The sequence below is a fragment of the Hylobates moloch genome, unplaced genomic scaffold (genome assembly GCF_009828535.3).
Source record: "Hylobates moloch isolate HMO894 unplaced genomic scaffold, HMol_V3 SCAFFOLD_22, whole genome shotgun sequence".
NCBI lineage: Eukaryota > Metazoa > Chordata > Mammalia > Primates > Hylobatidae > Hylobates > Hylobates moloch.
The window spans coordinates 33,807,191-33,820,012 of NW_026652297.1; the positions used below are offsets into that span (position 1 = coordinate 33,807,191).

The 12,822-nt window shown below is 43.4% G+C and overlaps 1 protein-coding gene across 1 annotated transcript in view; it reads right to left on the bottom strand.

Annotated features, from left to right (window-relative positions):
* KIF13B (kinesin family member 13B) overlaps positions 1-12,822 on the bottom strand; it is a 126,875-nt gene that overhangs the window by 32,330 nt on the left and 81,723 nt on the right. The window contains exon 33 of the mRNA XM_032143565.2: positions 4,684-4,792. Coding sequence (XP_031999456.1) covers positions 4,684-4,792 — 109 coding nt within the window. The remainder of the gene's footprint in view (positions 1-4,683; positions 4,793-12,822) is intronic.

Here is a 12,822-nt window from a genome sequence, read left to right on the forward strand (position 1 = left end):
GCAACAATCTGTAAGAATTTAACACATGTGGTAAGCAAAAGAGACAGATACAAAAAGGGCATACATCATATGGCTCCATTTATGAAACTGCAGAAGTAATCTAGAGAAGTAGTCATCAGAACACTGGCTGACCGCAGGGAGTGGGAATTAACTGGAGTCATGTCAATGTCCTACATTTTGACCGGGGTATGAATCACATGGATATATACAAATACATTTGGTAAAAATTAAATATGATCCACAGTCAACAAAGGAATCAATAAAAATAGACCATGAGATGGCTAGATACTGGATTTAACAGACAACGACTTTAAGGCAGCTTTCTTAACCAAATCCAAAGATGCAAAGGAGAATACAGTCTTGACAGGTGCACAGACCGGGAACATCAGTGGAGAAATTAAAACTAGAAAAGCAGTAGCAAATGGAAATTCTAGAACTGAAAGAAAAAAAAAATGACTGAAATGAAAATATTCCCTGGATGTGCTTAACAGAGCCCTGGAAATCACAGAAAAATTTATGCAACTAGAAAAAATAAAATTAAAAGATTTAAAAAAAAAAAAAAAGAACACAGCCTCTGTGACCTGTAGGACAATATTAAACAATCTAACCTATGAGTAATTAGATTCTCAGAAAGAGCAGAAAGAGAGAAAAAGGGGGAAAAGTTTCAATGAATAATGTCTAAACATTTCTCACGATTGTTGAAAAACATCAACTTACGGATCCAATAACTTGATAAGCAAGTTAAATACTAAGAAAACGATAACTAAGCAGATCATAGTACAATTGCCACAAAGATAAACTTCTGAAAGCAGGCGAACTAAACAAAGATACCACACTGAGTAGGAGGTGACAAATGATGGCTGAATTCTCAGCAGAAAAGAAGGGGCTGGAGATGAGGAAACATCTTTGAGGTGCTAAAAGAAAAAACCTCCAACTCAAGAGTTCTCTATCCAGTGAAAATATTCTTAAAACAACAAAACAGTGAAATAAAGGCCCTTTCAAAAAAGGAGAGCATTTTTCTCCAGGAGGACTGTACTCTTAAGAAATACTAGGCTGGGCGCAGTGGCTCACGCCTGTAATCCCAGCACTTTGGGAGGCTGTGGGTGGATCACCTGAGGCCTGGAGTTTGAGACCAGCCTGACCAACATGGAGAAACCCCGTCTCTACTAAAAATACGAAAATTAGCCAGGCGTGGTGGCACATGCCTGTAATCCCAGCTACTTGGGAGGCTGAGGCAGGAGAATCACTTAAACCCCGGGACATGGAGGTTGTGGTGAACCAAGATCGGGCCACTGCACTCCAGCCTGGGAGACAAGAGCAAAACTCCATCTCAAAAACAAACAAACAAACAAACAAACAAACAAAACCTACAGAATATTCTTCAGGCTAAAAAAAAATAAAATCAGATTAAAATAAGACCTTCAGGAAAGACTGGATACTGCCAGAAATAATCTGAAAAAACAAAAAAAAAAAACAAAAAAAAACCATAAAAGATTAGCCATTTTTTCTGTATTCTCTCAAAAGACTAGTTTGTGTTTTTTTTTTTTAAGACAGAGTCTCACTCTGTCACCCAGACTGGAGTGCAATGGCGTGATCTTGGCTCACTGCAACCTCCGCCTCCCAGGTTCAAGTGATTCTCCTGCCTCAGCCTCCTGAGTAGGTGGGACTACAGGTACCTGCCACCACACCTGGCTAATTTTTTTGTTTTTAGTAGAGACAGGGGTTTCACCATATTGGCCAGGCTGGTCTTGAACTCCTGACCTCAGGTGATTCCACTGCCTTGGCCTCCCAAAGTACTGGGATTACAGGCATAAGCCACTGCGCCCAGCCCAAGCTTTTTTTTTTTCTCATTTTTTTTTTTTTTTTTTTTTTTTTTGAGAAAGGATCTCACTCTGTCGCCTAGGCCTGAGCACAGTGATGTAATTGTGGCTCACTGCAGCCTCAACCTCCCGGGTTCAGGTAATTCTCCCACTTCAGTCTCCTGAGTAGTGGGACTATAAGTGTGTACCACCATGCTCGGCTGATTTTTGTATTTTTTTGTGGAGACAGGGTTTTGCCATGTTGCCCAGGCTGGTCTCAACTAATCCACACCTCGGCCTCCCAAAGCGCTAGGGCTACAGGTGGGAGCTACCGCACCTGGCCTACAAGTGGCTATTTTAAAGCAAAAAGAATAATGTCATAAAGTGAGGTTTGTAATACCTATGTATGTAAAAGATGAAACAACAGTACAAAATGAGGGGCCTAGAGGAACAGGCCAATGACTTACACTGTTGCATGGTTCTTGTATTTGTGAGGTGAGGGGTGACATCATATGAACTCTAAGCAGATTTGGTAAGTTAAGGATGCCAAGTAGGGTTTCTGAGCAAAGACTTTAGCAAACAAATACAGGTGTCCAAAAAAGCAAAAAGGAAATAAAATGAGATACTAATTTTTTTTTATTAACCCAAAAGAAGGTAAATAAGGAGTTACAGTGAAACAAAAAACAGAATGGCCAAGTAGAAAACCAATAAAAACATGGCAGACCAGAATGGGAGGCACTGGAAGCGTTCGTGAAGCATGCCGATTAAAGGGCAGGAACTATGAGATGAGATTCAGGGGGAAATAACTGGACCCAACCAAATGTTGTCTACAAGGCAATCACTTTTAATTTAAAGACAAATACAGGCTAAAATTTTAAAAGCTGAGAAAAAGATACATCGTGCAAACAGTAAATAAATTTGATGCAGTTATACATAAATGATAGGTAAGAGAGATTTCAAGATAAGAGTATTCCCAGAGATAAAAGTGACATTTCATGATAGAAAGGCCACTCTATCAGGAAGATGTAACAATCTTAAATGTGTGTGTACCTAATTATCAGAGTTTCTAAATGAATGAAGTAAAAACTGGTATAAAGGGAAATACAGATAATTTTCACAATCATATTTGGATATCTAATGCCCTCTCAAGAACTGATAGAATAGGCCTCCACCAAATCAGCAAAGATCCAGAGGATTTGAACAAGGCGATAAACCAGTGACCTAATTAGATATACATAGAACATCATGTCCCCAAACACAATAGTGCACACAGAATATTAACCAAGATAGAACACAATCTAGAATACAGATTACCCCCAAAAATAAAAAAGAATTAATGCTAGTTGATAAGTCATGGATCAAAGAAGCAATCAGAGGGAAATTTTAAAATACTCTGAATAGAATGGAAGTGAAAGCACAACATACTAAAATATGTGAAATGCAGGAAAAAGTTAAAAAATCAATTGCAATAGAAAAATTAAAGCCAAAAACTGGTTCTGATATTAATATATATGATAAACCTGTCAGAAAAGTATTCAAAACAGACAATAAAAATTATCAGTATCAGAATAAAAAGAAGGAACATCACAAGAGATCCTGTAAGTATTTAAAAAATAAGGTAAAGTGGCCAGGCGCGATGGCTCACGCCTGTAATCCCAGCACTTTGGGAGGCCGAGGCGGGTGGATCACAAGGTCAGGAGATCGAGACCATCCTAGCTAACATGGTGAAACTCCGTCTCTACTAAAAATACAAAAAATTAGCTTGGCATGGTGGCACGTGCCTGCAGTCCCAGCTACTCAGGAGGCTGAAGCAGGAGAATCGCTTGAACCCGGGAGGCAAAAGATGCAGCAAGCCGAGATCGCACCACTGCACTCCAGCCTGGGCGACAGAGTGAGACTCTATCTCAAAAAAAAAAAAAAAAAAAAAAAAAAAAAAAAAAAGTAAAGTGATGTTTATGAAAATAAACTTAATATTCTAGATAAACTAAGAAACTCCTTGAAAAAAATATAACCTATGATAGGTGACTCAAAAGGAGACACAAAGATCTAAATATTCCCATACTAAAGAAACTTGCCGGGCGCGGTGGCTCACGCCTGTAATCCCAGCACTTTGGGAGGCTGAGGCAGACAGATCACCTAAGATCAGGAGTTTGAGACCAGCCTGGCCAACGTGGTGAAACCCCATCTCTACTAAAAATACAAAAATTAGCCGGGCGTGGTGGTGGGTGCCTGTAATCCCAGCTACTCAGGTGGCTGAGGCAGGAGAATCGCTTGAACCTGGGAGGGGCAGGTTGCAGTGAGCTGAGATCGCACTACCAGACTCCAGCCTGGGTGACAGACCAAGACTCTGTCTCAGAAAAAAAGAAACTCAAGTCATAATTTAATATCTCCCCACAAAGAGGATTCCAGGCCTGGATCATGTAACTAGGGAATTTCATGAAACATTTAAGGAAGAGGTAATACCAATCTTACATAAACTCTCCCAGGAAAAAAAAAAAACAAACGAGGACAAACATTTTCCAAGTCATTTTATGAAGCCAATGCAATCATAACAAAACCTAACAAACACATGAAGATGAGAAGATAAAACATTACAGATATTTACTATAGAGCACATACACAAAAGTCCTTAACAAAGAGGTGCAAAGAGATTCCAGCAATGTACAGGCTAACACATCATGATCAGGCGGTATATATCAGAGCAATGCAAGATCAATCCAACATTCCAGAGCCAATGGAACTCAACCTATTTAGAGGAGAAATGAAACAACTCGATGGACATTATCTAGTAGAACAGTGGCTGCGTGGCAGGAAATCCTAATTTAAACTTTCTGAAAGATGCTCAGATTTCTGACAGTAATTGACAAGTGAAAAGATAACTTACCTGGATCTGGAGAATGGTTATTTTGGGGAGAAACAGAGAGGGTGGGGGCAGGAGCTATTCCTCTGGAAACTGTGGTTTGGGATACATCCTGCTGACTTTCCCACCGGCCCTAGTAAAGACAAAATTGGCAATTTTGTTTCAAGCTATTCAATTAACCAAATAAAAAAAGTTACAGATACTCAAGAAAAAAACTGTTACATATTACTAAAGCTCCTTTGAATATTAGCTTGATTACACAAGCACTTTTCTTTTTTCTTTCTGTTTTAAGAGACAGAGTTTCTGTCACCCAGGCTGGAGTGCAGGGGTGCACCATCATAGCGCATGTAACCTCCAACTCTTAGACTCAAGCAATTCTCCCGCCTCAGCCTCCATGGCAGTGGGGACTACAGGTACATGCCACCACATGAGGCTAATCTTTTTATTACTTTTGTAGAGATGGGATGTCACTATGTTGCTCATACTCAAACTCCCAGCCTCAAGCAATCCTCCTGCCTTGGTCTCCCAAAGTGCTGGCATTACAGGTGTGAGCCACCATGCCTGACCAGCACTTTTCTTCTACTTGTCATCCTGCTTATTTTATTAATTTCCCCAACAACAAAAATAATGATACCCCCCACACACACACATTTGGACAGCCCCTCCATTCTGCAGTTTACAGTCTCCCATTAAGCTCTGTCCTAACATGTTTTCTACTCTGCATCCTGTTGCCTCTCACAGAATACAGATATATTCCTTCTGCAATTCTCCCTTTGGTTCTGCTTTGAGACCACTTCTGCTCTTTTGCCTCAAGATACCCTCTTTCATTCAGTTCTCCACAGAAACCCACGAACAACTCTAGAGTCAGGGGGTGTCTCTTCTCTCTACTCCCAGACTGTGTTTCCACTGACTCACATATAGTGCATAACAGTAAATATTACCAAATCTCTCATTTTAAATAGATATTAAAGATAAATTACAGTCAAACCCAAGTCAAATAATTACAAATTCTCAATGATGGAAGTCTCTGAATTATCAAATTTTATTGTATTCTCAACTTATTTGTAAATTCCCATTAAAGACATTTCATCAGTTGATGGATTAAAAGACCATTCCAAAATTCATGGTGAGCCATAAAAACAGTGATATCATCAAAACACTTTTAACTTCAGCCCTATCTAGGGAAGAAATAAACCCCAAATGTTGCTTGTACTAAAACTGGTAAGAGATGAGACGTAAATCTTTTAAATGCTTTAAGTTTCCTTTGATCCCCTGATAATCACTGACTTCTTTACCACTGGAGTTTAATAATTGTGTGTAATATGAGTTTGAGCTAGTGCTGCACAGATGAATAATCCTAACGATTAACTCAAGGTTTTTTTTTGTTTTTTTTTTGAGACCGAGTTTCATTGGCGCAATCTCGGCTCACTGCAACCTCCACCTCCTGGGTTCAAGCAATTCTCCTGCCTCAGCCTCCCGTGTAGTTCGGATTACAGGCATGCGCCACCATGCCCGGCTAATTTTGTATTTTCAGTAGAGATGGGGGGGGGGGGATTTCTCCATGTTGGTCAGACTGGTCTCGAACTCCTGACCTCAGGTGATCCACCCGCCTCGGCCTCCCAAAGTGCTGAGATTACAGGCGTGAGCCCCCACGCCTGGCAAGTTTTCTTTACTAATTGCCTGATCAGCGGAATGGGGACAGTGAGTTCTCCACTGCTCTTGAAGATGGATTGTGGAGGAAGGGCCTCTTAGGTTTCAGAAATGTATTGGAAACCCATCTGCTTTTAGCAGCAACCTAAGTACTAATCATAAAAATCAATAAGCCCTAAATGATCTGGGTCCTGTGCACCTCAGAGAATGCCACTTTTCCCTAGGAACTCTCTCAGCACTTGGTATCCTTTTTAAAAATGGTGTGATGGTCAGGATTGATTAGGAAGCAAGGAGAACAAGGGAGACAGCAACACGTGATCATCGAGAATGTAAGCTCTGAAATACTTCAGCGGAGGAGCGCTGGCATCCCCATGAATCACACGCTGATTTACATACTTGAATGTTTTGTTAATTTTTGCATTCACATTTTATGATCTGTCTGGGAAGCTGTGGCCTTGTATACCCCGGGATATCACCATCAGGTGACTGAACACTAAGATCAGCCCTCCATGGAGTTTCTCAGAGGAAGAAAAGCCACCTGTTTTGTGTACAGTGGTGAGCTCACACATGGCTATTCTGAAGACAACTTACTTAATTTGAGAGTATTTAGTTTCACATTTTAGATTTTCTTTGTTTGGCAGCTGATATGGCTGTGGTCTGTCCCTAAGGAAAACTAAGCCGCTGATCTGGAGTCGGCACCGGGGCTGCCTGACGTAGAATTGGGCCAGCGACAAATCATGGAGGTGCCACCTCTTCCCCAAGGGCACACCCAGGCCCCGATGGCTTCAGGGGCAGTTCTTCCCAGCAGGCACTACCCAATCAGAACAGAACAGTAACTCCATATCATTTACTCAAATACTGAAAGTGAGAACATTGAAAGATACACAATGCATAGATCCTGCCAGCCCTGCAGAGCATGACAAACAGAGACACGGCTCACTCTGCCCTCTACCTGAACAGTCATCTTAACCTTTGAGGAACCTCACATGCTCCCCTCCAACCCCACCTATTCTGATCCCACTGTCCTGAGACAGGGACCTCAAATCGTGCTGGGGTGGAAGAGGCTCTGCTTCAGAGGGAGCAACCAATGCGGATGCTAAACTGGGTACCATGCGCTTCCCTCCTCCAGCTGAAGCCTACGGATCTCTGCGGAAACGCTCCACTGGAATTACTCACTCGATTTTTCTCCTGCACTACACCTCCATCCTCTTGACAGAGGTGAAACCTGTGGTTCAGGGTCCGGCTACAAACACTGTTCCTCAGGGACAATGCAATGACTATCTTCCCAATACATTGTATATGCTTAGCTGTCCTAGAGTTATCTTCCCTTTACTAAAATGTTGGGGTAGATAAAAAAAAAAAAAAAAAAAGAAAAAAGAAAAATGAAGCAACCCAGTTGAATGTACTTCACAGGGAGATGAACTCAGGACCATGGACTAAAAAGGACTCTGCAGGACGCTGGAACTTCTGGCTCTCTCAGTAACTCAGGTCTAAAAGTGAAAGAGTATGATATCCCTGTTTTACTTCTCCAGTAATCTACACCCCTCCACCTGAAATCGAAAAAGATAAATCTCTGATCTGTCTCCAACATCCTGCATGTCTACCACACTTCAGAATCAGCCATGATACAGTTACACAAGAGGGAAGCTGGCTTTGTTTTGTATCCTTACCCAGCTTTATTGCCATTAGGGCACATTTGTCCTCGCAGGCGGACTCAAAGAGATAAAATCCTAGTCGATACTGAAGTCAGTGGTAGCCAGCACCATGCTCGGGGCAAAGTGGACAAGGTAAGAACACTGGAGGCTCCGGGGAGGGCCTGACTTGGTCCCCAGGGACCCTTGCAGTTTTTCCCACTCCTGCTCCTCTGCCAAATACAAATTCTTTGGGTTTTCTGGGAATGAGTCTGGTTTTGATCAGGAAAGTGACAAAAAGGTAAATAACGAGAAGGGCCAGTGACATTTCGGGTCCAAAGGCAGCTTTCACTGCAGCTGGAAGAGGAGTGACTCATGCTTGGCAGCTCCTCCCAGGGCTGCGTGAAACCATCACGGCTTTCAGGAAGGCGATGGAGCCAACACAAAATTCAATTCTGCTAACTGGGTATTTGTTCACACTATTGACTAATCTTAATTTTTCAAAAACTCCAATCAAAAGATGACAAACATACAACCTTACTGACTTCTTAAAAATAAAATTTCTCCTAAAATAACTTTGGAAATAAAAATGATTTTGTTGGCCGGGCGCGGTGGCTCACACCTGTAATCCCAGCACTTTGGGAGGCCGAGGCAGGCGGATCACAAGGTCAGGAGATCGAGACCACCCTGGCTAACACGGTGAAACCCCGTCTCTACTAAAAATATAAAAAATTAGCCAGGTGCAGTGGCGGGCGCCTGTAGTCCCAGCTACTCGGGAGGCTGAGGCAGGAGAATGGCATGAACCCAGGAGGCGGAGCTTGCAGTGAGCCGAGACAGCGCCACTGCAGTCTGGCCTGGGCGAAAGAGCGAGACTCCATCTCAAAAAAAAAAAACAAACAAAAAAAAAACCAACAACAACAACAAAAAAGATTTTGTCTCAACAGCGTTTGTCGGATTGCAAAAGACCTCAATGTACAGCTGACTCTGGGGTGGAAAGACCAACGACACGCCGAAATTCATCCTGCACCTCAACTTCAGCCAGTCTTGGCAAACAGTCATAAAAAGCCTGCTAAGGTTTAATTATACCTACAGAAAATATCTGTACAATAATGATGAAACACCCAATAGCAATAAATAGAAATACTACTTCAATCAGGGATCATATTTTATATTTTTAATTGAAAGACTTATCCCAAGAGTGATTTATTTTAGGCCCTATGGTGAATTTCGCATTTGGAATAGTTAAGCAAACTATTTTTTTAAGATTAGTTCATCAATTCAATCTTGGTGGAGTTCAGCAAAAACAATTCCACTTTTCATATGTAGGGACATCGACAAATAGAGGAATGGGAAGCAGGCTGGCCTCATTCCAAGTATTATTAGGCCAAACTATGAGTTTGTCTTTAGAACCTAACCACCTTCCTCTCGCTTCCCACGTCCTCACTAAGTTACTCGGGGACCCCAAGGAACCAAGAACCAAAAGTAGGAAGGTCCAGAAGCATTAGCACAACTGTGTGACATCACAGTTATTTGCCTAATACGATTTGTCCTGCTAACCCCCAGCCCTCCACGGAAGGCACCTTGCACAGGCACACAATGAGCCCTGCAGCATCGCACCTGAAATGCTCTCCTCCATCCTCACCCCATGCTGTCTCTGAAGCATGTGGATGGAGTCCTTCCTAAAACACTCCTCCCCCGGACTTCTGAGACTCCTTTGGCCCTGTCTTCATTCCTCCCTGGCGCCACCACCTCAGTGCCATGGCCCTAAGTGTCACCACTGCCTTGGCGCTCCCCAGCCAACCTGGCCCCACACTGTCCCCACTATCCCCTCAGGCTCCCAAACCTGGCTTCAACTCGGACACCTGAGACCCTCGAAAATGGAACTGAATCATTTCCTCCCCAAGCCTGCCCTATAGTTCATCTCTCGGACCTATACACTGCTGTCCAAAACCCGATGTCACCCAAGTCCCCTCACTCCAGCCCCTCACGTACTTGGCCTCTGCAGGATTCTAGAGTCCCCCTCTCCAACCCATCTGTGTCTCTCCTCATCTCTCTGGCTATTTCTCCCCTAACCGGTCCCTCCACTCTCCAACTCAAAACCATCTTTCCCTGTGTTTGCATTGATAACTGCATACATTTGTACCATATAGGTTCCTAATGCAAAATTACACACCACAGCTAGGGACGGGGTGGGGCTCAGCTGGACCATTAAAACAAACTTTTTAATTCACATGTGGCCATGTTACTGCTCTGTTTTCAAGTCCTTCCATGATGTCCAACTCCCCTGCCCTTCCTTGGACATGACGTCAAGATGCCAAAAATAAGGCCCCGCCTCTCTGGGTTCTGCCCACAGACTCCCTCTACTTTTTTTTTCTTTTTTTGAGACGGAGTCTCGCTGCTGCCCAGGCTGCAGTGCAGTGGCGCGATCTCGGCTCACTGCAGGCTCCGCCCCCCGGGGTTCCCGCCATTCTCCTGCCTCAGCCTCCCGCGTAGCTGGGACTACAGGCACTCGCCGCTAATTTTTTGTACTTTTAGTAGAGATGGGGTTTCACTGTGTTAGCCAGGATGGTTTTTTTTCCTTTTCTTTTTTCCTTTTTTTTTGGAAGACAGGGTCTCTCTCTGTCACCCAGGCTGGAGTGCAACGGTGCAATCATAGTTCACTGTGGCCTCAAACTCCCGGGCTCAAGTGATCGTCCCCCGCCTCAGCCTCGAGTAGCTGGGATTACAGGCATAAGCCATTATGCCTGGCTAATTTTTTAAACTTTTTTTTGCAGACAAAGGGACTCCCTATGTTGCCCAGGCTGGTCTCAAACTGCTGAGCTCAAGCCATCCTCCCACCTGGGCCTCCCAAACTACTGAGATTACAAGCATGAGCCACCGCACCCGGCCCATACACCCTGAGCTTGACTCCCACCGCAGTACTGTCAAGAACACAGCAAGCTGGTTCATCCCCAAGCCTTCGTTCACACAGATCCTTCTGCTCACAGTGTTCCTTCAGCTCCTTCCCTGCCTGTGTGGACCTCAGTGTCATCCTTCAGGGGGAGGCTTAAGAACGGCCTCCGCCCTGCAGCCTCCTGTGAGCCCTGTGTGAAGCCAGTGGGGGGTCTACGCCCTCTGCCGTGCCCTGGCTCGGTTCTAATCGCGTCTCTGCTCCTTTGTTCTATTTTTCTGGTGTACGTGAGAGACAGTACTTTTCTTTGAAGTAGATTCTATTATTTTCTGTTATTGTATCCATTTAAAATAAGGAAACTAGGCAGAGTTTTTTTTTTGTTTTTTTTTTTTTGAGACGGAGTCTTGCTCTGTTGCCCAGGCTGGAGTGCAGTGGCACGATCCCGGCTCACTGCAACCTCTGCCTCCAGGTTCAAGCAACTCTCCTGCCTCAGCCTTCCGAGTAGCTGGGATTATAGGCGCCTGGCACCATGCCCAGCTAATTTTTGTATTTTTAGTAGAGACAGGGTTTCACCATGTTGGACACGCTGGTCTCGAACTCCTGACCTCAGGTGATCCACTTGCCTCAACCTCCCAAAGTGGTGGGATTACAGGCCTAGCCAGAGTTTTCTTAACAGAAGAAAAACAGAATAATTTTGGCCACCCCTTTCAAGGAACTTATAATTGGAGATTTGGGTTAGATGCATTTCCCACAAAAGCACAGGAAGTCATGTTTTTCTTATATTTTCCTTAAGATATTTTACTTACATTATCAATTTTCAAAAACTCTGCTCTCTTCAGGTAATCACAAGTGATGCTAAGCTACAGCTAATCAAACCTATCACTGGCAGAGTACAAGCATTAAACTTCAGCACACTTACAGAAACCCGTGTCCACGCAGGGCTTCAGTGAACAGATAAGCTGGACAGCAATTTGTATGTCTATAAACATATACATGTATCATAGTGTAGGCAAACTCCTAATAATCTAGATCTTAAAAAAGAGTCTACAGCCAGGAGCAGTGTCTCACGTCTGTAATCCCAGCATTTTGGGAGGCCAAGGCGGACAGATCACTTGAGGTCAGGAGTTCAAGACCAGGCTGGCCAACATGGTGAAACCCCATCTCTACTAAAAATACAAAAGTTAGCAAGGCGTGGTGGCGAATGCCTGCAATCCCAGCTACTGGGGAGGCTGAGGCAGGAGAATCGCTTGAACTTGGGAGGCAGAAGTTGCAGTGGGCTGAGATGCTGCCATTGCACTCCAGCCTGGGCAACAAGAGCGAAACTCTGTCTCAAAAACAAAAACAAAAACAACAAAACGCAATCTAATTAATGCATCAACTTCATCTTCATGGTTCTTAAGTTTTTGTAAGGAAAATGTCAAACATACACAAAAGCAAAGTGTAGAATAATTAACAATAGGAATAGCATAATGAACCCCACCCAGCTTTAAGAATTATCATGAAGCAGCCAATCTTCTGTCTGTCTCTGTCACACTGCCTTGTAGATTTGAAAATGACTCCCTCACATCAGACCATCTCATAAGACCACAGCCACTACTGACCTCCTCAAGGGCTGCAAAGCAACATGGGGCATGCTGCACACAGATGGCAGTGCCAACATCTAACCAGACCCCTCAAAAGTGACAGGCACAAACTATGATGTGTGGTGCCCAGGTAAGACGGTTTCAAGGAGTGCTAACCTTTTTTAAAAAGAATGAGTTCTCCATGCTTAAAACTCTGCTAAACAGGGAAGGCTCTACTACATGTAAATAAATTCCAGCGAACAAAATTTCTGTTCCCTTGTTTTTCTTTCTTCTCACAAATAATGTTAACATTTTGATATAATTTTCTTATTCCTCATACATTTTCAATCATCATACATCAGTACTTCACTACAAAAATCTGATTTGGGCCGCGTGCAGTGGCTCACCCTGTAATCCCAGCACTTTGGGA